This window comes from Benincasa hispida, chromosome 5, assembly GCF_009727055.1.
Source record: "Benincasa hispida cultivar B227 chromosome 5, ASM972705v1, whole genome shotgun sequence".
NCBI classification, from domain to species: Eukaryota; Viridiplantae; Streptophyta; class Magnoliopsida; order Cucurbitales; family Cucurbitaceae; genus Benincasa; species Benincasa hispida.
This window is the reverse complement of record NC_052353.1, coordinates 61,327,386-61,351,993: the sequence shown is the minus strand read 5'-3', so window position 1 is coordinate 61,351,993 and position 24,608 is coordinate 61,327,386. Positions and strand designations below refer to the sequence as shown.

General features: G+C 36.9%; 1 protein-coding gene and 2 non-coding genes across 3 annotated transcripts; 1 reads left to right on the top strand and 2 right to left on the bottom strand.

Moving 5' to 3' along the window:
- The first annotated feature begins 12,144 nt into the window (after positions 1 to 12,144).
- LOC120078874 lies at positions 12,145 to 12,241 on the top strand. Its single transcript, XR_005482153.1, has one exon. It is a non-coding gene; the product is annotated as a small nucleolar RNA snoR116 (small nucleolar RNA).
- Positions 12,242 to 13,823: 1,582 nt separating this feature from the next.
- LOC120077689 (putative cyclin-B3-1) lies at positions 13,824 to 20,416 on the bottom strand. The gene is made up of 23 exons (XM_039031648.1): positions 20,277 to 20,416; positions 19,837 to 19,904; positions 19,692 to 19,749; positions 19,525 to 19,585; positions 19,165 to 19,219; positions 18,995 to 19,043; positions 18,815 to 18,908; positions 18,502 to 18,562; positions 18,319 to 18,373; positions 18,163 to 18,247; positions 17,814 to 17,868; positions 17,617 to 17,665; positions 17,434 to 17,521; positions 17,291 to 17,339; positions 16,820 to 17,095; positions 16,622 to 16,744; positions 16,248 to 16,337; positions 16,001 to 16,162; positions 15,851 to 15,910; positions 14,876 to 14,977; positions 14,612 to 14,790; positions 14,358 to 14,544; positions 13,824 to 14,268 (listed from the first exon to the last, which is right to left on the bottom strand). The coding sequence occupies exons 2-22, from the start codon at positions 19,852 to 19,854 to the stop codon at positions 14,409 to 14,411; spliced, it is 1,905 nt and encodes a 634-aa protein (XP_038887576.1). The 5' UTR covers positions 19,855 to 19,904; positions 20,277 to 20,416; the 3' UTR covers positions 13,824 to 14,268; positions 14,358 to 14,408.
- Positions 20,417 to 20,502: 86 nt separating this feature from the next.
- TRNAI-AAU lies at positions 20,503 to 20,576 on the bottom strand. Its single transcript has one exon. It is a non-coding gene; the product is annotated as a tRNA-Ile (tRNA).
- Positions 20,577 to 24,608: the final 4,032 nt, after the last annotated feature.

Here is a 24,608-nt window from a genome sequence, read left to right as displayed (position 1 = left end):
ATTATGTTGTCACCTTGATGCGCAGTCTTTATGTGGCCACCTTCTTGAGCAATCTCTCACGATCGCATACGATTGCATGACTTTGCGATCGCAATCTTTCAAGCTCACGAACGCCTAATTCCTTGGATCTCAATTTTACTTACACCAATGCATTTTTCCTACACAAAATAAGTAAATTAGCTACTTTTATGCGATGGTCGCATGCGCCGCGAGCAGAGAACATCAATCTCATCTAATAAATAGAATGATGAACTTTCGCCCGTTATCTCCTCATCTTCCTATTTATAAGCCACAGCTCACTTCGACGTTTCCAATTTCCCATAGAATCTCGGGGGCTTTCCTAGCCACTCTCGTTTTGTTTTTTTATCTTCTTTGTCTGAAAATGGGTTTGATTTGCTTCACCTATGAGAATTTCTACAGATTCTTCTTTTATTCATATTCAATCTTCCTAATCTCCGTCGAGATTACTACCTTAGCCCTGTCCTATCATCTGTATAATGGGGTTCGCGATCGCAATTTCTTCAGTTTGGCGCTTTTGGACATGATATTGTATATTTTTACCATCGCATTCTCACATTGTTTTACTTATTTGCGCTATAATAACGTGTATTTCTACCCGTTATCATACCCCCAAATTTAAAACAATGCTTGTCCTCAAGCATAAACTAAAGATTTTCTTTAAAGATTCAACCGCCTTTACCCTACCTAGATTTCTCAAGGTGCCTTATTCAAATTTCATGAACCAATGCCTTCTTAATTTCTATCCTAATATTTTCTTGAAATATTTTTAATTTTTAAGGACCGCAAGTTTAACCTTAAAAAAAAACTTTACTCGTTTCCAGGACATCGCTTGATTTATTTCAAAACTTTCTCCAACCGGGGTGTTTCTAAATGATTTTTATCCTTGCGCTGTTTAGATATTTTTTTTTGTGATCTTGCGCTGATCCAAGTGCCTGACTTCGTTTTGGCTTGCCCCCACGGGTGTCATGCGAGCATCCAACTACGAGTAAGGTGATCTTTCTCAGTCTAAACTCGTGTCCATTTGGCAGCAGAGTTGCGATCATTTGATTTATGCGTTGATCACGATTCCTACCTTCGTTTTGGCTTGCCCCCACGGGTATCATGCGAACATCCAACTATGAGCGGGATCCGATCTCAACGTTATGATTTTTTTTTTTAGTTGAAATTTCTAAAAGTAGCAAGGTTGAGAACAAATACTAGCACCCCCAAATTTATACACAGCAATGTCCTCATTGCTGATAGACTAAAGTAACTCATGCGATGCTCTCAGGAAATTTCGTAAAACTCATTTTGAAAGAAAGCTAGTGAACTGCTGACTTTTAGAAATGTTTCATGAATTGATTGTCCTAAAATTAAGTTGACTCTAGTACATGCAGTAAGAAATAAAGACATAAATTTCATCATTGAAATCATAATTGGTATGAGGAAGAATGCGGTGACTAAATAAAGTAATCAAAATTTAATGATTGCGTCAAACTAAAGAGGGTGCTATGATAAAATTTAGCAATATTAAAATGAGAAGCGAGAAGTGCAAAATTTGGAATAGAAGAGTCAAAGAAAGATACAACTCCCAAATTTACTCTGTTGCCTACATCATTTGTGATCGCATCCTTCTTTGCGGTGGGTCGATTCCTCGATTGCGATGGGCTAATTGAACTGGTCACAAGTTTTTAGGTTATCACGTAGCTCCACCGCAATCGTTTACTACGATCATTACTAAATATCAAGAGGGTAAAAAAATATGAAAGACAGAGTTGATAATTTTGAAGAGTAGTGGTTGTACAAAAAGGTCAAGTAAGTTCATGAAAGAAAGATATCAAAAGGATACTAAAAAAAAAAAAAGCGTCCCTTATGAGTTTGTGTCACATATCAATGCAAGAACTGCTTGTTTCTTCTTCAATCTGGATTTTTCAAGTCCACGGAGGTTTTCTCTCCTTTTCTTGATCCTCTGGGATGTTGATCGCCTCAATCCTGAGCTTCTTCCCATTGATCCTCATCGTGATCTCTCCTTTGTGCACATAAATTCAAGTACGACCAGTAGATAGAAATAGTCATCCCAATATGATAGGCACATCTTCGTCCACTTCATGATCTAGAATGATGAAGCCTGCCCTTAGAATGAATTTATCAATTGTGACCAAGACATCCTTCAACTCTCCCTCAGGGTGTACTAGGGACCTGTCCGCAAGCTGGAGAGTCTCCGTCGTGGGCGTCAAAATTTCCATAAATTCAATGTTGTTTTGAAGAGTTGAAGAATGGCATTAAAATTTATATCTCGCCCCAAGATAGAGTAAGTGCTTGGTCGATGTAGACCCCTGCCCAATTGAGCAAGGTATCGTGAAGCTTCCTGGGTTGTGCATCTTTGGTGGGATTAAGTGTTTTAGTTTTGTTGCGTTACGACACTGTAAAGCGATCTTTCTTCATCATTATCTTTGCTTTTTTCAATCTTTGCAGGATTGTGGTAGTTGTACGCTTCTCCGTTTCGTGTTCTAATGTGAGGATTGAAGGTGACGCACTTCTGGTTCAATCGCTCAGGCTCTTCTGATTCTTTGTGTCCAACCGGGTTCTTTTGTGATTCCATTTGCATTCGGATTGGTCTCTGCTGGGTCTCTTTCCCTTCTTGCCACTGTCGTCTTTCCGCTCAGCAAGGAGACTGCTAGGCATTACTCCTTTCCTGTGTTTCCCGGGTTGCAAGGGACCTCAGTTGAGCTCGGCAGTGTCCCTTGCGGTCCATTTTTCAACTCTCCCGCAATCTGTTCTATTTGGATCTCTAAATTGCGGAAGGAAGTCGCCTGATTTTGGAGGACCATCTCGTTCTTTTCAATGTATTGCTTTAATAGGCGCTCTAAAGAGGAAGATGGCAGTGCTTGCGAGCTGCTGGCTTGATGTTGCAGTTGACCGTTCGTTCGCTGGAAAAATCCTGGCGGTCCTTCTTTTTGCACCATAGGTTGATAACTCTGTTGTTGATTATTTTTCCAAGCGAATTTGGGGTGGTTTCTCCACCCGGGGTTGTATGTATTAGAGAAAGGGTTGTTCTTTATGAAGTATACTGACTGCGGGTCCTTGGACATTCTTCAATCTTATGCGATTCTCCACAAGTAATACAACTCATGCTCGTCTGTTCAGTTTCGTTGACCTTCCCCCTTTGCGTTCTAGGGTTGTTGATTGCGATGCCCTGTAACAGATTAATCATCGCATTCATTTGATTTTGTAGAGATGCAATGGCCCCATTGTTTGTGTTACCTTTTCGAAGTTTTACTCTTTGATTGCTTTCTTGCCAGCCTTCACGATTCTTTGATATGTGATCAAGAATATTTTTTGCCTTATCATAAGTTTTGTCAAGCAGACCACCAGCTGCTGCCAATTGGCAGCTGTCTGCGATGTAGGGTTCAAACCGTGATAAAATATTTCCATCTGGAGACAATCTGGTAATCCGTTGTGTGGATAATCTCGCACCAATCTCTTAAACCTTGCCCACGCGTCGCTGAACGATTCGTCTATTTCGTGTTCAAAATTTGTGATTAACTTCCTTCTTCTTGCATTCTCTGTAGGAGGGAAGTATTTCTTCATGAACTTCTCTACAACCTGTTCCCACGAAGTTATCTCTCCTGGCTCGAGGGAATTGGCCCATTTCCTTGCTTGATCGCATAATGAAAATGGGAACAGCATTAGTTGAACTTCTTCAGCTGAGATATTTGGGAACACAAAAGTGTTACATATTTCAATAAAACTCCGGAGATGGGTGCGGATCCTCGCCCCATCTTCCACCAAACTGTCCGGCTGTCTGGATCATCTGTAACATAATTGGCTTCATCTCAAACCTCGATCCATTCAGAGCTGGCCTCATGATTCTTGGGGAGAAATCATATAGGTTAGGTGACGCATAGTCCCGGATGGGTCTATTGCGGTCGTTCTCTAGGAGAATGGGGTCTACCATGATGTTGTTTGCGTTTGTGGCTCTTTCTACCGGTTGTTCCGCCATTTTGGAGTTCTTTCTTCTTGTTGTCAGCGGTTGGTTCTCTATCTTCTTTGGAACGTTCTTTCGATCTATGGGTCGTAGTTAGGCTTAGGAACGTGTCCTTTGCTCATGCAACGTCTGCTTCTTCCCTTACCAAAGGAATGGTAGTGCACAGAGGTCAAAAGCTGCAAAGAAAATCAAAAGGTTTACTGTTAGCGCAATATGTACTGTCGTAGTCCCAGGTAACGGCGCCAAAAACTTGATGCGTTGTAAATTGTGATGCGATTATAGTATAAGTTTGCGGTGATGTGTTATGCGTTGCACATGCAAGTTTTTCTAATAAAACCCAAGTATAAGCCTCACTAGGTTTCCTGGTAAGTCCAGGGTCGAACACAGGGACTACTGAGTAAATATGCGATAGTTAGCTTGATTCTCTTGTGGTGGTGAAAAAAAATAAGTTGGATGGTGTTTTGATAAAGAATGCTTCCTATGCGATGGAGTTCGAACAAAGAGTTGATGAAATCGAGAGTTACAATGGGTATGCGGTGAACGGGTTGAGAAGGGGTTTAGCTAACACTTCCTAAGATTAGGTACAAGCTATGCGATCATGCTACCCACAAACAACAGCATGTCATCTCTCAATGCAAATGCCATAATTTCTATTGCTAAGACGTATGCGTTGTATACAAAAAAGTCGATAGGACTTATGTCTAAGCCTCTTTTCTTGTCAATGCGATGATGCATGATGCACACATAAAACAAGGTGACTGCATACTATCATATCCTATTTCTAGTTCCATCCGATGAGTAAATAGCGATAGAACTTATGTCTAATTCTCTATTTCTTGCTTATGCGATTCTAATCTGACTCTCTCAAGTCTAGATTCTATCTTTAGACTACTCTCTCAAGTAATCTCTAAAGGGCGAATGACGCATACATAAGACAAGATGATTGCATAAAATGTAAATCTTAGGTCATGCCAACTAAATACTTCTCAACCCATTCGAAAATTTAGCTACTCATGCGAAATGTGGAGAGATTGAACATAGATTGAAATGAGATTTCTATTTTCTATAAATAAAGTGTTGAATACAAAATGACAATGGAATTTAGAGATAAGAAGCCCGGTAAGCAATGTCTTGCTTCCCGTGGCCTTTTACACTGTCTTTTTCACTCCAACTCTATCCAGATGAATATTCTTGCTCTCGCAAATGTTGGCCCTCTCTCCTTGTAGCGCTTTCCGGTAGTCTCTCGATCTGTTCAGGAATGATCTCCCGGCTTCTTCGTCTCCTAGCTCATCTCCGTCCTCTAAATCTAAGTATGTCTGTGAATAGACTAACGACTCTCTAACTTGTATATGATCTCATTTGTTCACCCCTACAATGGTGGCCTCCGGTATTTATAGAGCTCAAGGTGAAGCAGACTTTCTCTCTAATGATTGCAATGATGGGCGGTCATTAAGTCTCCTGCTCTGATGCGCGGATTAATGGTCACTGAAAGTTAAGTGTACTTGCTACAGTGTGGCTTTAACGGCTTGTCAACTAAATTCGGATTCGACCGTCATCAGCTTTCTGTCCCATCATGATTTATTATGTTGTCACCTTGAGTGCAGTCTTTATGCGGCCACCTTCTTGAGCAACCTCTCACAATCGCATATGATCGCATGACTTTGCGATCTCAATCTTTCAAGCGTGTGGACACTTAATTCCTTGGATCGCAATTTTATTTGCGCCAACGCATTTTTTCTGCACAAAATAAATTAGCTACTTTTATGTGATGGGCGCATGCGATCACAATTTCTTTAGTTTAGAGCTTTTGGACATGATTCTGTATATTTTTACCATCGCATTCTCTCATTGTTTTGCTTTTGCGCTGTAATAACATGTATTTTTACTCGTTGTCATGAACCCACCAGATCGCTACATGGGTTTGACTGAAGCCCAAAACGTCATTTCTAAACATGGGGTCGAGGATCCATGTCTTTTAAGAAAGAAATGGAGGATGTTGACAAGGATGAATGGATTAAAGCCATGAACCAGGAAATGAAGTCTATGTTCTTTAATAACGTCTGGAAGGTTGTTGATCTTCCCAATAGGGTACGACCTACAGGGTGTAAGTGAATCTATAAGCGAAAGAGAGGTGTAGATAGAAAGATGCAAACCTTTAAGGCTAGACTCGTGGCAAAGGGTTATACCCAGGTCAAGGGAGTTGACTATGAGGAAACTTTCTCACCTGTTGTCATGCTAAAGTCCATCAGGATACTTCTGTCTATAGCCACATTTTATGATTATGAGATATGGAAAATGGATGTCAAGACTTCCTTTCTTAATGATAATCTTGACAAGACCATCTATATGACTCAACCAGAGGGGTTCGTAGTTCCAAATCAAGAGCAAAGAGTTTGGAAGCTTAATAGGTCCATTTATGGGTTGAAACAAGCATCTAGATCATGGAACATTAGATTTGATACTGCAGTCAAGTCATTTGGCTTTGATCATAATGTTGATGAGTCTTGTATTTACAAGAAGATAATTAACAGCTCAGTAGCTTTCCTGGTACTGTATGTGGATGATATCCTACTCATTAGGAATGATGTATGGTATCTGACTATCATTAAGAAGTGGCTAGCTGCCCAGTTTCAAATGAAAGATTTGGGTGAGACACAATATGTTCTAGGGATCCAAATTATTCGGGATCGTAAGAACAAGAGGTTAGCCATGTCTCAGGCATCGTACATCGATCAAATGTTGATCAGGTACAGGATGCAGGATTCCAAGAGGGGTTTGTTACCTTTCAGGCATGTATCGCTTTGTCTAAGGATCAATGTCCTAAGACACCTCAAGAGGTTGAAGAGATGAGACGGATTCCCTATGCTTAGTTGTTGGAATCTTAATGTATGCAATGTTGTGTATCAGACCCGACATTTGCTATGCAGTAGGGATTGTCAGTTGGTATCAGTCAAATCTAGGATTTGATCACTGGACGGTGGTCAAGACGATCCTCAAGTATCCTTGGAGAACGATGGACTACAAGCTCGTGTATGAAGATAAGGATTTGATCCTTACAAGATACACAGACTTTGACTTTCAGATTGATAGAGATTATCGAAAATCAACATCGGGGTTAGTGTTCACTCTGAATAGAGGGGTTGTATTGTGACGAAGCATCAAGCAATGATGCATCGTGGACTCCACTATGGAAGCCGAATATGTAGTCACTTGTGAAGCAGCTAAAGAGGCTATTTGTTTGAGGAATTTCCTTATAGATTTAAAAGTATAAGTGGATCATACCTTAAGTAATAACCTAAATAGGTCTGTAGTATAAAGATTAAGAAGGGATACCTGATCCTGGTGACACTACGGATACGGCCCGCTTTGTAGAGGTTTGCAATTGTTGTGAACTACTACAGATGGTAGATCATGACCATTCATGTGGAGACATGTAAGCAGGGGTATCCTATACAATGAGTTTGTATAAGACTGGACTACGAGATGACTAGACTCTGTATATAACGCCGTTGATACTGGAGACTTACATCTTACCTAAATGACCATAGGTGACATCACCTCAATTCTGAGTGTTTTGGGAACTCCTTCCTTTGAGGGCGGTTTTTTTATTAGTATAGGTGAGAGTGGTCATATTGCCAACTCAACATGCTTACCTTTTTGGGGACTTGTCTAATTTGGAAGCTGGGAACTCAGTTACACAAGATGGAATTCACTCCTTCCTCGAAGCAGGGGTAAGTAGATAAATTGCTTACCTTTTTGGGGACTTGTCTAATTTGGAAGCTGGGAACTCAGTTACACAAGATGGAATTCACTCCTTCCTCGAAGCAGGGGTAAGTAGAAATATTGCTTCCTTAAGGGCTGATTCCGGGACTTAAACATAGTGGCCATAACTTCTCTTTGGAAGAGAGAACTCAGTCATAGTAGAACTATGACTTATGTTCATTAGAGTGATCAGTGGTACTTAAGGAGTTAGATGTAACTATAGGGGCATAACGATTATTAGCCGAGCTGTACTTACGAGTGATCTGTGAAGGGTTATCGCACTGTTGATTGGTTAAGATGGATACATATTATATCTGTAGTAAGGAGAGTTCAGCTGTCATTCTTTAGTAAAGTGTCTGGTAGTTAACGGATGGTGGATCCCGTGACTAAAGAGTTTAATCAGTTATTCACATACCATTGGAGCTTCAAGCTATAAGTCCATAAGGTCCCCTTAGTAGCTCAATGGATTCAAGTTGAGGATCAGTTCTTGGTGTTGATTTGAAATGTTCAAATTGTCAAGAGGTAATTCGATTATATATGATATGATCGGTGTGATGTATGAGATACATCAAGTGGAGGGTTAATGTAAATGAGATTTACATTAAGGACCATGGAATAGAAAAAAAGCTATAGTGAGATGAAATATTAAAATTATAGGTTATAAATATAGTATGGTAAGTTGTTTATCATTTATATTTATAATAATATTAATTATTAGATAATTATCTCTTTTTCTCTAATATACTTTCTTAAAACTAAGGACCAAGTTTTTAGGAAGTTTAAAGAATGGAAAGCTATGATAGAAACACAAATATCTAAAATGTTAAAATACTTTAGAACCGACAATGGGCTTGAGTTTTGCAATGAAGACTTTGACAAATACTATAGTGAGAATGGTATAACTAGGCATAGAACTGTGAGATATACACCTCAATAGAATGGGGTTGCTGCAAGGTTAAACAAAACTATAAGGGAAATGGTAAGATGTTTGCTTTCTGATGCTATCTTAAGTGAAAACTATTGGGCAGAAGCTGCAGCCTACACAGTGTATACCTTGAATAGGTGCCCTCACACATCTCTAGAGTTGTTTCCCCCGAAGAAATGGACTAATCATCCTCCTAATCTAGACAACCTTAAGGTTTTTGGATGTGTAGGGTTTGTTCACCAAAATAAGGGAAAGTTGAAAGCCATAACAGTTAAGTGTGTGTTGGTAGGATTTACAGAGGGTGTCAAAGGATATAAAATGTGGCATCCAATAGAGAGAAAGTTCATAATTAGCATAGACATCACCTTTAGAGAAAATGAGATGTTTATGCAAAAGGAGAAAAGACTTGAGGATGAAGCTGAGTCATCTACCACAAGAATTGAGGTGAAGTTACCTACTGAGCAACCAATAGAATCTAACCTACCTAATGACACAGGAGAAGTTGAGGAAGATGTAGGGGAACAAGAGGAGACTGTTAATGAATAGCCTAACTTGAGTCAGTATGTCTTAGCTAGGGATAGAAAAAGGAGAACCATTACCCCTCCAGCTAGATATACTGAAATGAACTATATGAATTTGGTTCTAAATGTTGTTGTGGCCCCTACTAACCAAGAACCAACAACCTTTGAAGAAGCAACAAGTTGTGTTGATGCAAGGGATTGGATAAAAGATATGAATGAGGAAATACATTCACTAAATGTGAATGATACTTGGTATAAACTAGTTGCCTCTAAATGGGTTTTCAAACTTAAGGAAGGTGCATCCTGTGATCAGAAACCTAGGTATCAGGCATGGTTGGTTGCAAAGGGGTCTACATAAAGAGAAGGAATAGACTACTCAAAGATTTTCTCTCCAGTTGTCAAACAAACCTCTATATGACTTCTCTTATCCTTGGTTGCTCAAAATAATTTAGAATTGTATCAACTAGATGTGAAAACTGCCTTCCTTCGTGGACATCTAGAAGAGACAATCTACATGACGCAACCTAAAGGATTTGAAGTTAAAGGAAAAGAAAATATATATTGCTTACTCGATAAGTCAATCTATGGGTTAAAACAGTCACCTAAGTGCTGGTATAAAAGGTTCGATGACTATATTTCTAGCATTGGATTCAAAAGAAGTTCATTTGACATATGTATTTATGTAAATACAGGTTCCTATAAAGACAAGGTTTACCTATTCATATATGTGGATGATCTGTTACTGGCAGGTAGGTCCAAGGAAGATTTAGCCCGTGTTAAAAACCTCTTAAAAAGGGAGTTTGATATGAAGGACTTAGGAGAAGCAAGCAAAGTTCTAGGAATTGAAATCCTAAGGAACATGGAGGAGTCTGTTTTAAGCATCAACCAGTTTAACTATTGTGTGAAGATCCTAAAAAAGTTCAATATGAGTGATGCTAAACTTGTAAACTTTCCTATTGCTCAACACTTCAAGTTATCCTCAGCCAACTCTCCTAAAGATTCTAACCAAGAACATAAGAAACAAATGTCAGTTATACCCTATAGTCAGGCAGTCGGAAGCCTAATGTATTTAATGATTTCTATCGGACCTGATCTCTCTTATTCAGCTAGCCTTGTTAGTAAATATATGTCTAACCCAGGTAAGAGACACTGGAAGGCTACTAAATGAATCCTAAGATACTTATTTGGTCTAAAAACTCAAGATTGGTCTACCAAAAATCAGTTGAACCAAACTCATAACTATATGGATATGTGGATGCTGACTATACTGGTAATTTGGACAAAAGGAGGTCCCTAACAGGCTACCTATTCCTTTATGGTCCTAATCTAATCAACTGGAATGTAACACTACAACCTATAGTAGCTTTATCTACAACAGAAGCTGAGTATATGGCTTTAACAGAAGCAATTAAAGAGGCATTGTGGCTTAAGAGATTGCTAAAAGACTTCGGAATAAATCAAATAGTGGTAGAACTCTACTGTGACAACCAAAGTCCTATCCATTTATCCCGAAATCCACAATACCACACTAGAACTAAATACACTAATATAAAGTATCATTTCATCAGAGACAAAGTAGAGATAAGGGAAATAGAAATCTTAAAGGTTCACACATCAGAGAATGCAACAGACATGTTGACAAAGTCAATGTCAAAACTTAAATTGGTCAAATGTCTAGAACATGTTGGTTTCGAACTTCCAGACACAAGGTAGACAAAATGGTCAGAATCAGGAAGATCAGAAGATTGCAGGCATAAGAGTCAAAGTGGAGAATTTAAAGATACTGTGACTCAAATATCTCAGTTAGTTTAGTTTATAACTAACTTTATCTTGTAATGGTCTGTTGGTATGTGTTATAAATACCACTGATTAGAAAACAAAGAGAGTAGTTCATAATTTCTATTTTTCTGTAAATAAAGCAAGTTGTATGCAATCTTCAAGTGAAAAAGAACGTGAATCTTCCTGTGGACATAGGCATATTGGCCGAACCACATAATCCTATGTGTTTCTTCTTCTTCTTTATCTTCTTCTTTCGTTCAACACCAATCTTTCTGCAATCACAAAAATACAACCTTGTTATCAAATCGTATCGAATTCCAAAGTATCGAGTTGAATCGCACATGGATTTTCTTCTATCGAGTAGCATCGAGTTAGATGTTTTCATCTTCGAGTTTCTTCGAGTAAAGATTGAGGCTCATCGAGTAGAGTCGAGCATCGATCAACACTCATCGTGTTCCATCAAGCAAAGAACAGAAACTCGTCGAGGATAGAAGGATTCCCATCGAGTATCGAGCAGAAACTAATCAAGTATCGAGTGTCTAACATCGAGGATTTGACAGAGCCTTTCTCAGTCATTTCTTCATCATCTCAGTGTTGATCTTGAGTAATTGGGCCTTGAGAAGATTGAATAAACCAACAGTTTTAAATCACCATAGAATTCTTTTGGAAGGATTGAAAAACACATAGATGATGTCTTCTTTGATGATACTATTTTTCTCTGATAGAGATACGATTCCAAGCAGTGTTTTTGATCGATCGATTTGTGAATTGTCCTTAAATAGGAGTTAAGGGTAAAATGGGAATAAATTTAACTATAGATATAGATTTTTTTTGGAAAGAAAATAGATTATGTTTTAAATATGGGGGGGCCATTCGCTATGGGTTAGGGTTTTGGTTTTCTTTTAGGTATCTTCGCCGAAGTGCTATTTAAACGCCCCGAAGGATAGCACCATCTCATTCTCATTCGTCACGTTACTTTGCCATCGGTCATTTTGCACAGCCATTATGCGTTGATCTCAGTCCCGGTGGTTAAACCGCATCATATCTGCGTCCGATGTTTATTTATCTTCGGCATGCCTTGATTGCGTGAATGAGTTCAAGTTTTTTAGATTTGTTGATATTTCTGATCCAACTGTTTACTGTTTCAATACATTTGCCTCATTTGTTAATGGCAGTGATGACGGATTCATATACCATCAAACTATGAAAGCTTTGCCTTCTTTCGAGGGTGAGTTTGTTGATGTCAACATGAATCTTTCTGAGCCTCTCTTCTCGATAAGGATTAGTTCATCTTTTCAATTTTTACGTTTTTACTTGATTGTTTTGTTTTTTTATATTCAATTTCTGAGCGGATCTGCTCATAATGTATCGATATCGAATGCGAAATTGCCAAAGGCAATAAATTAGAGTCTCTGAGGCGCTCTTTTCCGTAGCGTCATCAGCGCTGTACGTTGCCAACAAGGAAGTGGGGCCGAGATTCTGGCACTTTCCTTACCTTCGTAAGGCTTGTGCATTCAGGTGCTCCTACATTTTGAGTATTCAATATTCATCTCTTCAAAATTATTGCCATTTTGATATTCTTGAAGAACAATCTTTTTAGTTCATACTTCATTTAAGTAGACTAGGCTTTGCCGTTCTTATGTTATACCCTTTCCTGAACGAATTGGTGTTCTTAATTTAGTTGCGGAATGACGATATATCATTTTTCGAATGTTCATCCTTTTATTTCTAGTAACTTTGTTTTTGATTTATTTTACTCTCACCTACCCTTTTTTGTGTAGAGTACTTGAATTTTGAGTTAAATTCCAGTTTTGAAATATCTATTAATACGTCGCTAGAGGATTAATTGACATCTTCCTCGGCCTGACAACTTGGTTGGTAAATAATAATTTTTACACGTTTTTTGATTTACAGAAATATCGGCTGACAGTTGTTTATATCTTCAGTAAAGTGGGACTTGGGAAATATGAAACAGGACATTGAAATTGGAGGAAATATGCTGCGGGCAGTGATTAATGTGAAATCAGGACACTGAAATTGGAGGAAATATGGTGATTTCATTCACATCTAAAACTAGTAAAAAGGACTGGAGGAGCAAGCGATTAAGAATTGATGATGGGTTTAACGAATCTGGATTCCTGACCTTTTATAACTAAATAAATTTAATTCTCATACTCTTTAGAATGCTAAAGATCATATGCTCCACCAAGAAAGGTCAATTCAACTCGACCAAAAAAAACAATCCTAATGTAAATCTTGGTATATTGTTTTTTTTAAAAAAAATATAAATTGAGATTGATTGATCGAATGGAGGGTGATCTCATCCTTGATGGATGTATACAAAAAAAAAAATATTTATGAAAATGTGGTAAACATGACTAAAATGTACACACAAGCAGATGATGTTACTGTCTACTAGTTTATCTATGAATGTCTATCAAAATTTGTTATAGTAGTAAATAGATTGACATATTTTTCTATATTTGAAAACTGTCCTAAAAAAAAGTTGCAAATTTTTAGAACAATTTGGGCTGTTTATTGCCTATGCAAAATCAGATGAAACTGGTTAGAATTGTTTTGTGGATATTATCACAAAGTTGGAACAATTTTAATCCAAACTTCGGTTTGTGAATTTTCAAAACTGTAAATTTAACTAATCATGGAACTTTTTTGTATAAAATGTTTTAGTTCTAAAAAATTGTGAACATAAAATTGAAAAGTTTGGAATTTTATTATAGGACAAATTTTAATTTTTATATTGATATCAATTTGATTTTAAAATTATTAAATTTGTCACACAAAATTCATAAAAACTCCAATAGAAACTTTTTTCTTTTCTACACGGGACTGGGGGGGATCAAATCAAAGTCGACAAGCTTTACGTCGAATCATAGCACGTATGTTTTTTTCTTTTTTACATAAAAATCCAGGCAGTCATCATCTCAAACTATCTCAAGGCGTGATGGGTTTCCTCAAACTCCAATACAAACGTAATGTTTTTATGTCAAGATTCCTCAAACCCATCACACTCATGCCTTTCGTTCCTCTTCGATCCTTGAGAAAAACTAATAGAGGGGTCAACATTATTGTGAACTCAAGTATTGAGTTTAAACTCTAGTGCAAAACATCCAATACCAAGTTTCCCAAAACTATATAACTATCATGAATGGTGAAGTCATTCCAGTGCAAAGAACATCGATTCCACCCATGCAGCCAAGATTTCTTGTAAGCCATGGCTTGGTCGCGACCTTTATATGACCAAATCTACAGTTCTACACCCACAAGATTGCTTCCTGTAAGAAAATCAGCAAAAGCGGTACAGACGGAAATGTTAGAACAAGCTTTAGATGAAAGGGGGATAGGATGACGTGAGAAAGTTTACCAAGTAACATCAAATGGATTAATTTACTCGATGAACTAAGGTGAAGAAAAATCAAAGAGGAAGCTTGTCCAGTGGCTTTACGGCCGCAACACCATTAAAATTAGGTTTCATGTACTTCTCATACGTGACTTTCAGCTGTCCCAATTGAGCAGATTGGTGAAATTTCAATATCATCTCAGCACATTCTCTATAAAACAATGACAATTTAGTATTCGAAGGTTATATTACGAGTTGCCACAAATATGAGGAACTACCTTATTTGGGACGCATCGTAGCGTGTATGTTTGTTTAGTAGTGTGGTCCAGCTTGGACTTATTCGCAGCGTACTCCGTGCAACATATAGAGCTGATGCACATAACAACGACGGCCTAAAACTAAGAGCTTCGTATTCAACCAAGGCCAGCTCAATCAAGTAAAATGATAAGTGTTCAAGCTGTAGCAGAATTCAAAGCAGCACACGACTATTAGGATCTCTTCAAGTAAACTATATTGTGATTAGTCTCTAGAGGCTTCCAAACCTGAGTATTAGTAGACTGAGCAGCCTTGAGGAATCTTAACATAAAAACATATGTAGTAGGCACGTTCAAGCGAAACTTCAACTTCTTCAGAATGAGTGCTTCCTGGAGGAAGATCAAAACATATAAATAGAAGTATAAAAACTATAGCAGTAGATCTGATGTTTCCGCATCACTATTATGCTTAAAATCATACAGAACTTTCAAACTTCCCTTAATCGGCTAGTGATTCAGTGGAAATGATTTGTATCTAAGTGATTTTCATATAATCATTTTAATTTACTCTCAAACATGTCCCCAGAAAATACAGTATTTGTAGTATAAAATACTAATACTCTCTATGGCCATAAGTCCGCCACTCCTGGCCAAATTCAAAATAACGTGCAGGAGAGCAAGAGTAACTGATCATGTTGAACCCACGCAGTTTAGTCTGGTCGGCTAATTAGTATTGATTAGTTCAACTCATATAATTTTAGTTGGACTTTAGTCAATTTGTCAGAGGATCTCAGAGCAAGGCATAATTGGTCACACAACAAATTACCGAAACCAACAGTTTTCAGATCGAGCGACCACTGTTACAGTTGAAATGGTGAAGGATAATGGTTTTTCCCCATCCTCAACCAGCCACTGTGAGACCTCCAATTATCCATCAATATAAGAGGAAGGGTAAGAAGGTGATTGAGGGGGAAAGTTAGTTATTTGGGGAGTGCGAAAGTGCTAAGAATGTCGAGTGTGGAGACCAGAGGTGGAAGTGAGCATCTCCGTGAGGTGAGGCTTTACATTGTAGGAGGGAGTTATTTTGTTCGGGTCAGCTTTTGGTTTAGTAGAAACTTCACAGAGAGAAGGGAGTATTGCCTTAGGACTCGTTTCCATTCAATAATATCACATTGTAAGGAGTTCCTTAACAGCCACTTGAAAAGTCGAATATATTTTGAGGAAAGTCAAATCAAACTGCAGAGAATAAATAGACAACTGTACCATTTGTAGCATTTGCTCCCTTGTGTAGGACTCAGCTGAAATGCTAATTAGATCTTTAACCTGTTTACCATGGACACCACAATTTCTGATCAGCCTTACTTTCATCGAGCAATGTCAAAATAGTTAAAAGTCGAATATTGTAATATTTACCCTAGGATGCCAGAAATCTTCATATTTTGAAGCCAATAACAGTGCAGTAAGACCAACCAACTGCATTTCATTCTTCTTGATTTTGACTTGGGAGAGATACCGATCAAACAACGTAACAGAGAGAAATAGTGTTTCAGGCATCAAGTCAAATTTGAATTGTACCTACGAACAAAAAATGTAAGATGGGTACTTGAAAGGTAAGGAAGAAAAATAAAAAATGTAGGAAAACTAGAAAATAGATAGATACTTCAATCAACCAGTTGATCAAAATGGCTCGCATAAGTGGGGTAATTTCTTTTTGTACTGATAAGTAATTCGAAAGCGAAGAACTTTGTGCCTGAAATTAGAAACAAATTTAGTTTGTTAAATACAACAATTGGCAGTCTTAAGTTGAAGATGAACTATAGCAATAGGCATCAAAAAGTTAATAAACATAAATAAATAAACTTTGCAAAATAAATAATTAAACAAGCAGCTGACAAATTCTGCTTGAAAAGAGAAAACCACAGAAAACCTACTCTAGGACACTTTAATATAGAGAATGGAAAGCACAAAAGAAGGTAAAAAGATATTAGAAGCTAAAAACAGCCTATTCTTTTTAGAAAGAATAACCAACATCACCTCTGTAAGCCAATAGTAATGATATATCTCCTCAACGTATTCAGCAACCTCCATTTGGTCGTAGTCATTGTCAATACTAGGTAGGTTAGCCATTTCAGTAACTACAGCACATTTATCCAGCAACTGCAAAATATTGGCAATAAGAATATAAGCTCAAATGAAGTTATACTGGTGGTATGTTATAGGTGCTAATCTCACCTTTGCTCCAGCGACCAACAAGGATGTATATGATCTCCTACGACCAACTTTTTTCCTGAAAGTGAAATCCGTACTTGTACTAGGATTACAAGTAGGTTCAGATGCATCCTTCCCTTGAATGGACACATTAGTTATATTCTCACATAGAGATGATGAGGGTTCCACAATCTTAGATGATGATACAGTACTAGAAATCAATTTGATTGCAACTGGTGCATATTTGGGTTTTGATGCCTCTCGAGTACCAGAAGCCTTCTTCATGATCCTTGTAATGGGCTGGAAGGTGATATTGTAAAAAAGCTTCATAATATACCCTCTAAAAAATGTGCATGCAATGGAACAAGAATACTTACTATTAACACCAATGGAAATAGTGAAGAAAAAAAGTTCTTAAGCAGCAGTCAACAGAATCAAGAATCTACAGAAACAAATTGCGCATAAAACATATTGCTGCAAATGATAGGCAATTACCTTACTAGACTTTTTCAACAGTGCACTTGTGTCCACCTTGGCTTGACCCCTGAAATTCCTTTGCCACGGTCAGAATCTCCAAAATAGAATTCCTACTTACTACTTACATGACATTCAATACATTGAGTTTCACAAGTGCTAACGTTATAATGAAACCATCGCTCGTTCGGTTATTCCATAGCTGACTTCTTTTATTCTTTGCCAGGACTGCTGCATTCTTGCCAGATTTTGCTATAAAAGGAGGAAAAAAAGTTTAGTCCTATCTAGGTCTGGTCTTTCAGCTAAAGCTAAAAAACAATATGAATTACAAAAATCTAAATCCTTACTCCAACATGCTTGAGATCTATTGGTCTTTTCAGGCTTCTCAGTAACTTCCTGAAAGTGGAAAATACGAACTTATTGGAAATACACGCCATTAAAAATAACATGTAAATTGATTCCATTCTACATGAAGCAGATATTTAGGTCAAATATCATCATATCCCGAAGACATGTCATATATCAAAATCAAGTGACCCATAACCTTCAGGTTCGAAGCATTTGTCTGGTTCATCCTCTTTAGCATTGGTAAAGATCTCCTTCAAAACAAGAGAAAAACAACCAATATGAGTGAGTTAGTTGTACGTCTTCTTGATTACAACCAAGAGGGAAAAGACATTTTTCAGTCATCAAAACTTGTTTGCACAAGCGAGATCTTTTTAATTCTCCTGAGAAATAAACAAGAGTTCAACATAAAACTTCGTAAAAGATCTATATCTACAAATATGCACACAAAACGGCACTTCATAAATTCCAATTGGAAGAACAGATTATAATCCGTTTAACTTTAAACTTTCTAATCAAGGTTAGAGTGAAAAATAAAATTTCAAAACCTGGCATTCACAGTATTGGCACAGCAGGGACCATCTGTTTTGTCTCTTTCATTGACCGAACAACCTTTTGAATCTTTAACACGCCCTAATGAGCAAAGCAGGTCAATAATTACATGATTAATTATAAAAACTAGAGGAAAATCATTGTACAGAAACCTTTTTCTGAAGCATGCAAGTTACTAACAGCTTCCCCTGCATTCTTCGTTTTTCCCTATTCAAATACAACAAAAATAAACTGAATAGTTTTTGTTACTGATATAAAAATGATGTCCCATAGAGACCGATAACGAGGCAAAGAGACATTATTTTCACAACTAAAGCTACCAAAAACTTACATACCAATGATTTCCTAAATGAGATATTGATGCCAGCAGTGCTAATTCTAGTCCCAGTTGAAACCCTACACAAACAAGTGACAATCACCATTTCCGTCGGCTTAATTTCTAAGGATAGAGACAGAATGACATAAATGTAAGGGCCAGGGGAGAAAACTTATATATGGCACCTTACAACAATATGCGATTTCCTAATTCCTAGAAGTCAAACCGTATACCAACAAATTTGCTGGAATAGTTTTTTTTAGCAAACTAATTTCTGCTGCCACTCATCACACATTGGAGAGAGAGAGAGAGAGGTGATGTGCATGACTCACTTATGCTTGGAGCTATCTTGGACTGTTTTCCTAGAAGAGTTGCCCCGGACGTTACTCACATCTGCCAATGCTCTTCTTCTCATGCTTTTGGCCCCTGAAGAAGCAGTGTGCATTTCTATTGAAATAAACCCACAACATTATCTAAATTTTCTATTTTAATATACCATCTTTATTTCTTACCAGAGACTTCAAATTTCTCTGTATTCTTCTCTGAGCGTTGCAGGCGTCCCTTAAATTAATAAAACTCAAATGTAAAAGTTAATAAGTGACCACTTCTCCAACGAGACCTTATGTTCTCTTCCTACTGTTAGGATTTTGACCCAAAAGCTTAGAGAAGATGGCCAAATTACCTTTGTTTGAATCGTACAATCTGTTGAAGGCTCCTTTTTTATTGTTACAGGTTTCCTACCACACAGAAAATATCAAACGATTAAATAGCTGAAATAGTTGAATCAATTCAACTACCTACTGGTTAGGGGTTACTTTGATAACAAAAGGAATCTTTATATTGACGATACCTACAGCCTAAAGATGTGATTCAGACGTGTCAAATGTCAGACAAGTTGAGGAAGCTCTTTGTTTACATATAACAAAAGCTTAGAAAAATTCTAATCATTTTAATACCATAAATGGGAACAGAAGAGAAGTAAAACAGAAATAAAACGTGTGGAGAAAAAAGATTAAAGGAACAGAAGTAAAATGACACTTACTTGCAACTGGGATCAGCTTTAATCTTATCTTTCTCCGTATAAACCATAAAACCTCCCATTGCTACTTGTAACCAATTGGGCGGGGGGGATAAGTCAGTTATTAATTATCCACTACAAAGCGTTGGAGAAGATTTTAAGTGCTAAACTACAAATTGAGGATATCTTACCACTTCTTCGGGTTCGATTATCCTTAGTGGGCAGACCCGCATCCAGGCAGACTTTGGCCTAATTTTGAGCAACAGTATCGTTTACAAGTAATCAAGGAACTATGATTTATTCAAGAAATAAGAGAACTAGTGGCATTTCATATACCTTGGTGGTAGCAACCATTTCTGTCTGATCTAGATTTCCAGTTTCTGATCTCTGATCAATTTAGTTTCCTGCTCAAAATCAGTTTACAGACTCAAATTCATAGAATTGAACTTTACACAATATTTCACCAACCCGAGAAGAGAATACAGTATAAAAGCATAAAGTAAAAAGGTCGGGATCTAAGCAAATACTTGCAACCTTAACCAAATTTCATTTCCTCCTAAACCCTAATTCTTCTTCATAAATATACAAGAAATAAGGACATCAGCGTTGAGAGAGAGAGAGAGAATCCAGATCAAGATTCAATAGTAAATATCTATAAAGAAGCTAAGCCCTAAACCCAAAACGATGCGGCAGAATCTAGACTTCGAAAACGTAATTAAAGAAGAGGGAAACTGCATTCAAAAGATAGAAGATGTATCAGTTGAAGTTGAGAGAACCTTAGATGGCGAGAAATTCAGGGATGTTCATCTAAGCAATATCCGCGGTTGTCTGTTCAAAGCTTTGTGTTCTTCAGTTCAAATAACACGAAGAGACAGATGGCACCCTTTTTTGCTGACAGCGGAGGCGGGTAAACGGCCAACGTTAAGGTTTTCAAAATTAAAGTAAGTTTACGTTTCTGTCCCTGCGAGATTTATTAAATGAATAATTTTGAAAAAAATAAATTGGCCCATGCAGGTTTCGAACCTGCGACCTTCGCGTTATTAGCACGACGCTCTAACCAACTGAGCTAATGGGCCAATTTGGTAATGAACTCTAATTGATTAATTATAGAACTAAATAAATAACGTTAGCAATATTATTTTTGATCCCTATACCTTTGGTTTTTATTTATTTTAGTCCATGTACTTTTAAAATGTTCGTTTTAGTCTCTATATTTTCAACTTAGTCATATATTTTTAAAATATTCATTTTAATTATTATACTTTCAACTTTGGTTCATTTTGATCCTTGAACTTTCAAAAAGTGATCATTTTAATCCTTTAAAAATGAAATGAAAATGAAAGGACAAAAAATTATCACTTTTTAAAAATATAAGAACCAAAATGAACCAAAGTTGAAAGTATAAAAATCAAAATTAACATTTTAAAAATATATGGACCATGATGAACCAAAATTGAAAATATAAGAATCAGAATGAACCAAAATTGAAAGTATAGATATCAAAGTAGTATTTAAATCTTTAATTTTTGGAAGTATAACCAAAGTAAATTGATTAATCACTACTCACCCATGTCCGGAATTATTGAATAAGTGGAGTGTCAAATTCCAAAGGGTGGAGTGAATTTGAGGGGAAAATTAAAAGGATATTGTCCTTTTAGAAACTATTTAGGAAAATATTGTTGTTCTCAAACTATTTGTAGAAATATTGTTTTTTTAAAAAAAAAAATAAGTTAAGGGTTCAAAATTCGACCTTCCCTTTTGTAGGTTGAATTTTGAACCCTCGACCTTACCCTTCTTAACATTACCATTTCAGAGACCTTCCTCTATCAAAAGATCGTATTTCTAAATTTTCATAAGATCCCCCTGAAATTCCTTCCAAAGCTTCCAAAGCTTGTTGAATAATTTTTACGAATTCTGTCATCTCAGCAAGTCTGACTAAATAACGAGCTAACGAATCTCCTTCTTTTTGCCACTGAACTTCCCAATCAAATTCGTCATAACACTCGTAATTATTTGATGTGTTAAAAATAATTTTGTATTGGGAGAGAATGAAAGAAGAGGAGTAAGAGAAAGGGCGAGATTATGAGAGAGAGCGAGATTTTGGAAGAGAGCGAAATTTTGGGAGAAAGCGAGAGTTTGAGAGAGCGAGATTTCGAGAGCGAGAGCGAGATAGCGAGATTTTGATAGAGAGCGAGAGTATCCATACAATTTTTTTTCTTTTTTTTCTTTTTTAATTATTACGCATTCTTTCTTTCTTCCTTTATTTTTTTTTTAAAAAAAAATCCATTTTATAAAAACAATTTCTAAATTTTTTTTTTATTATTTTATTTAAACTCTAAAAAAATAAATTAAAAAAAAAAAACAATATCTCATAAAAATTTTAAAAAAAATGTAAATTAAATATCTCATTTATATAAAGATAATTACAAAAATCAATTGTCCCACAAGGCGGACGTCGTCGATTTCGAGCTGGTTGTCGTCGTCGACTTCGAACTTGAGGTTGCTCGGGTTCTTCTTGATGTTGCTCTGGTACCTCTGCAGGCGCTTCATAATATAAATATCATTATGCTCTCCACGACCCCGACATGTCCAATGCACGTATTGAAGACGAGGACAGGCCTCTGCGTCATAATGTCTGAACCAAAATGTTGGCATCATATCATGGAATATAATCAGTTTGACTCTACGTCTGCTCATAATGGGCAACTCTTCCAATTATGTGCAACCTCATCAACTCATCCTCTTCCCGAACAGGTCCTCTACATAGGAGCTGGTGGGGACAATAGGTATATCGTACATATAATGAATTTTCCATATAGCTTTGGTTGTCACTATATAGCAAGACCTGGTTCGGATCATTCGACTCATGTAGTCTACGGTTGTTCGATCTCTGTGATTAAACATTTAGACAATTTTAAAATAAATTTAAATTAAAAATAATTAGATAATATTTCATTAACCAAATGACCGCAGTGCTCCCGGACGAGTGACGTAGCGCTTGTGATATTATTATACGTGATATATATTCTAGAGTGACCATGTGTTAAACTGTTCAAGAGAAACCTCCACTGCAATAAACCTTGCACGATAGTGCCATCGCACTACCAAATGTTGCAACTTTTTCGACCAATCTCCAGTCCTTAGGTCATATCATGCAGTACGGGTTCAGTATTACAAGGCGTGAGGGCATCCTACTGAAAACCGAATTGTCTAATCACTCTGTCAGGAAGTGTCACTCACCAATGTGAAAAACATTTGAGGGACTCATCGTCCATCATCTGTGAGCTCACGAAGTTGTGTTCCTAACCATATTAAACTTAACCTCAATCCTTTATATTGTCGGCAGGTGTGTCGCACTGAGTACAGTTGACAAACTTCTAACAGTCATCGTACATCACTCGGTGACCGGCTCACCGTCAACAGGTAACCCCAACAACACTTCTATGTCTTGTAGAGTGATAGTGCACTCTCCAACAGATATATGGAATGTATGCATCCTGGCCTCCATCTCTTGACCAGGCTGTGATTAGATGTCAGTCAACTGAAAAATCTAATCTGGCAAACCCATAGATCCAAATGTGCGCAATAGCGGTAGTATTCAAGGGTGAAGGGGATAGTGCGCTGGAGAACTGCTCTTCGACGTTGCAAGATATTTCTCTATGTTACGATCTCGCCATACAACAGTGATCGATGAATGGACTGGTCATACAACATCGGATCAAGAGGTCCTGGGTTTAAAGTCATGATTTGAAAAAAAAAAATATTTATTTCTCAATTAAAAAATATTTGTTTCTTATTAGAAAGAATAATGTACACCTTAATTAAAAGAATAATGTACAACTTAATTAGAAGAATAATGTACAACTTAATAAAAAGAATAATGACAACTTAATTAGAAGAATAATGTGCAACTTAATTAGAAGAATAATGTAAACTTAATTAAAGAATAATGTACAAGTTAATTAAAGAATAATGTACATTATAATAAAAAAATTTATACAATAAAATTTATTTACTTTCCACTAAATTATTATATATATATACATGACCAATGAGAAAAAAAACTAATAATCATTAATGAAAAAATAACAACAATAACATAATTTTGAATTGTAAGAGAGAGCGAGATTGTAAGAAAGAGCGAGATTGAGAGAGCGAGATTGTAAGAAAGAGCGAGATTGAGAGAGCGAGATGTTCAGAGAGAGTGAGATTGTGAGAGAGAGCGAGATTGTAGGAGAGAGCGAGATTGTGAGCTAGAGCAAGATGGAGAGAGCGAGATAGTCTTCACTTTATTTACAAACTGTCTTTCTAGTGATACTCACGAGATTCAACCTATATTTCTAGCGAGATTCTCATCACAAAATTAGCGAGATTTCCTTCTAGAGCGAGATCCTCATCACAAAATCAGCTTCACCCACTTATCTTCCTTGTCGAGGGTTGAAGTTTCGACTTATGTAAGTCAAAACTTCCTTGTCGAAGTAAGTCGAAACTTCAACCCTCGACAACCCTAATAATACGTATTGTTTCCAAGTTTTTCTTTGTTTGTCGAGTACTCAACGTTCTACCTCTACATTAATCGAATCCTCAACCCTCGAACTCCCAAAACAACAATATTTCTCAAATAAATTTCAAAACAACAATATTTCTCTAATAAGTTTCGAAGACAACAATATTAATATTAAAGGTCCGAATTTGAGTGGCATTAAAAAAAAAAAAAAAAAAGAGTGGGTGCAACTCTAAGTGAAGCACTAAAAGTCGTTCGGTCGAGTAATGACATGACAAAAAGATGTGAGATTTGTATAATTGGGAAAGTGAAAAGTAATGACATAATATCGACATTTTATGGGATTTGACTTTGGTTAAGTAAGCACAATTGGTGATTCAGCTATGCAATACAAGGCAATTTGCAGTTGCTTAGGCGTCTGCATGTCGACATTTTTTTTCTCTTACCCTTTTTCCCAATACTTAAAGAAAGTGATCTCAAATCACCTTTTAATTAACTTGATTAAATTAATAATCATGCTTTTTGAGAATCCTGAGCGGTACCATCACTTTTCTTTATTGAATTTGCCGCATTCCTTCTACTGCTAATTAATGCTATTGTTATT

What these genes read in the sequence shown, in the direction of transcription:
- LOC120077689 (XM_039031648.1), bottom strand. An exon ending in CTTGCATGCTTCAGAAAAAG is followed by an intron (nt 18,248 to 18,318) that starts GTTTCTGTACAA and finishes TTTGCTCATTAG; the next exon opens with GGCGTGTTAAAGATTCAAAA. An exon ending in CTCAGTCTACTAATACTCAG is followed by an intron (nt 14,791 to 14,875) that starts GTTTGGAAGCCT and finishes ATTCTGCTACAG; the next exon opens with CTTGAACACTTATCATTTTA.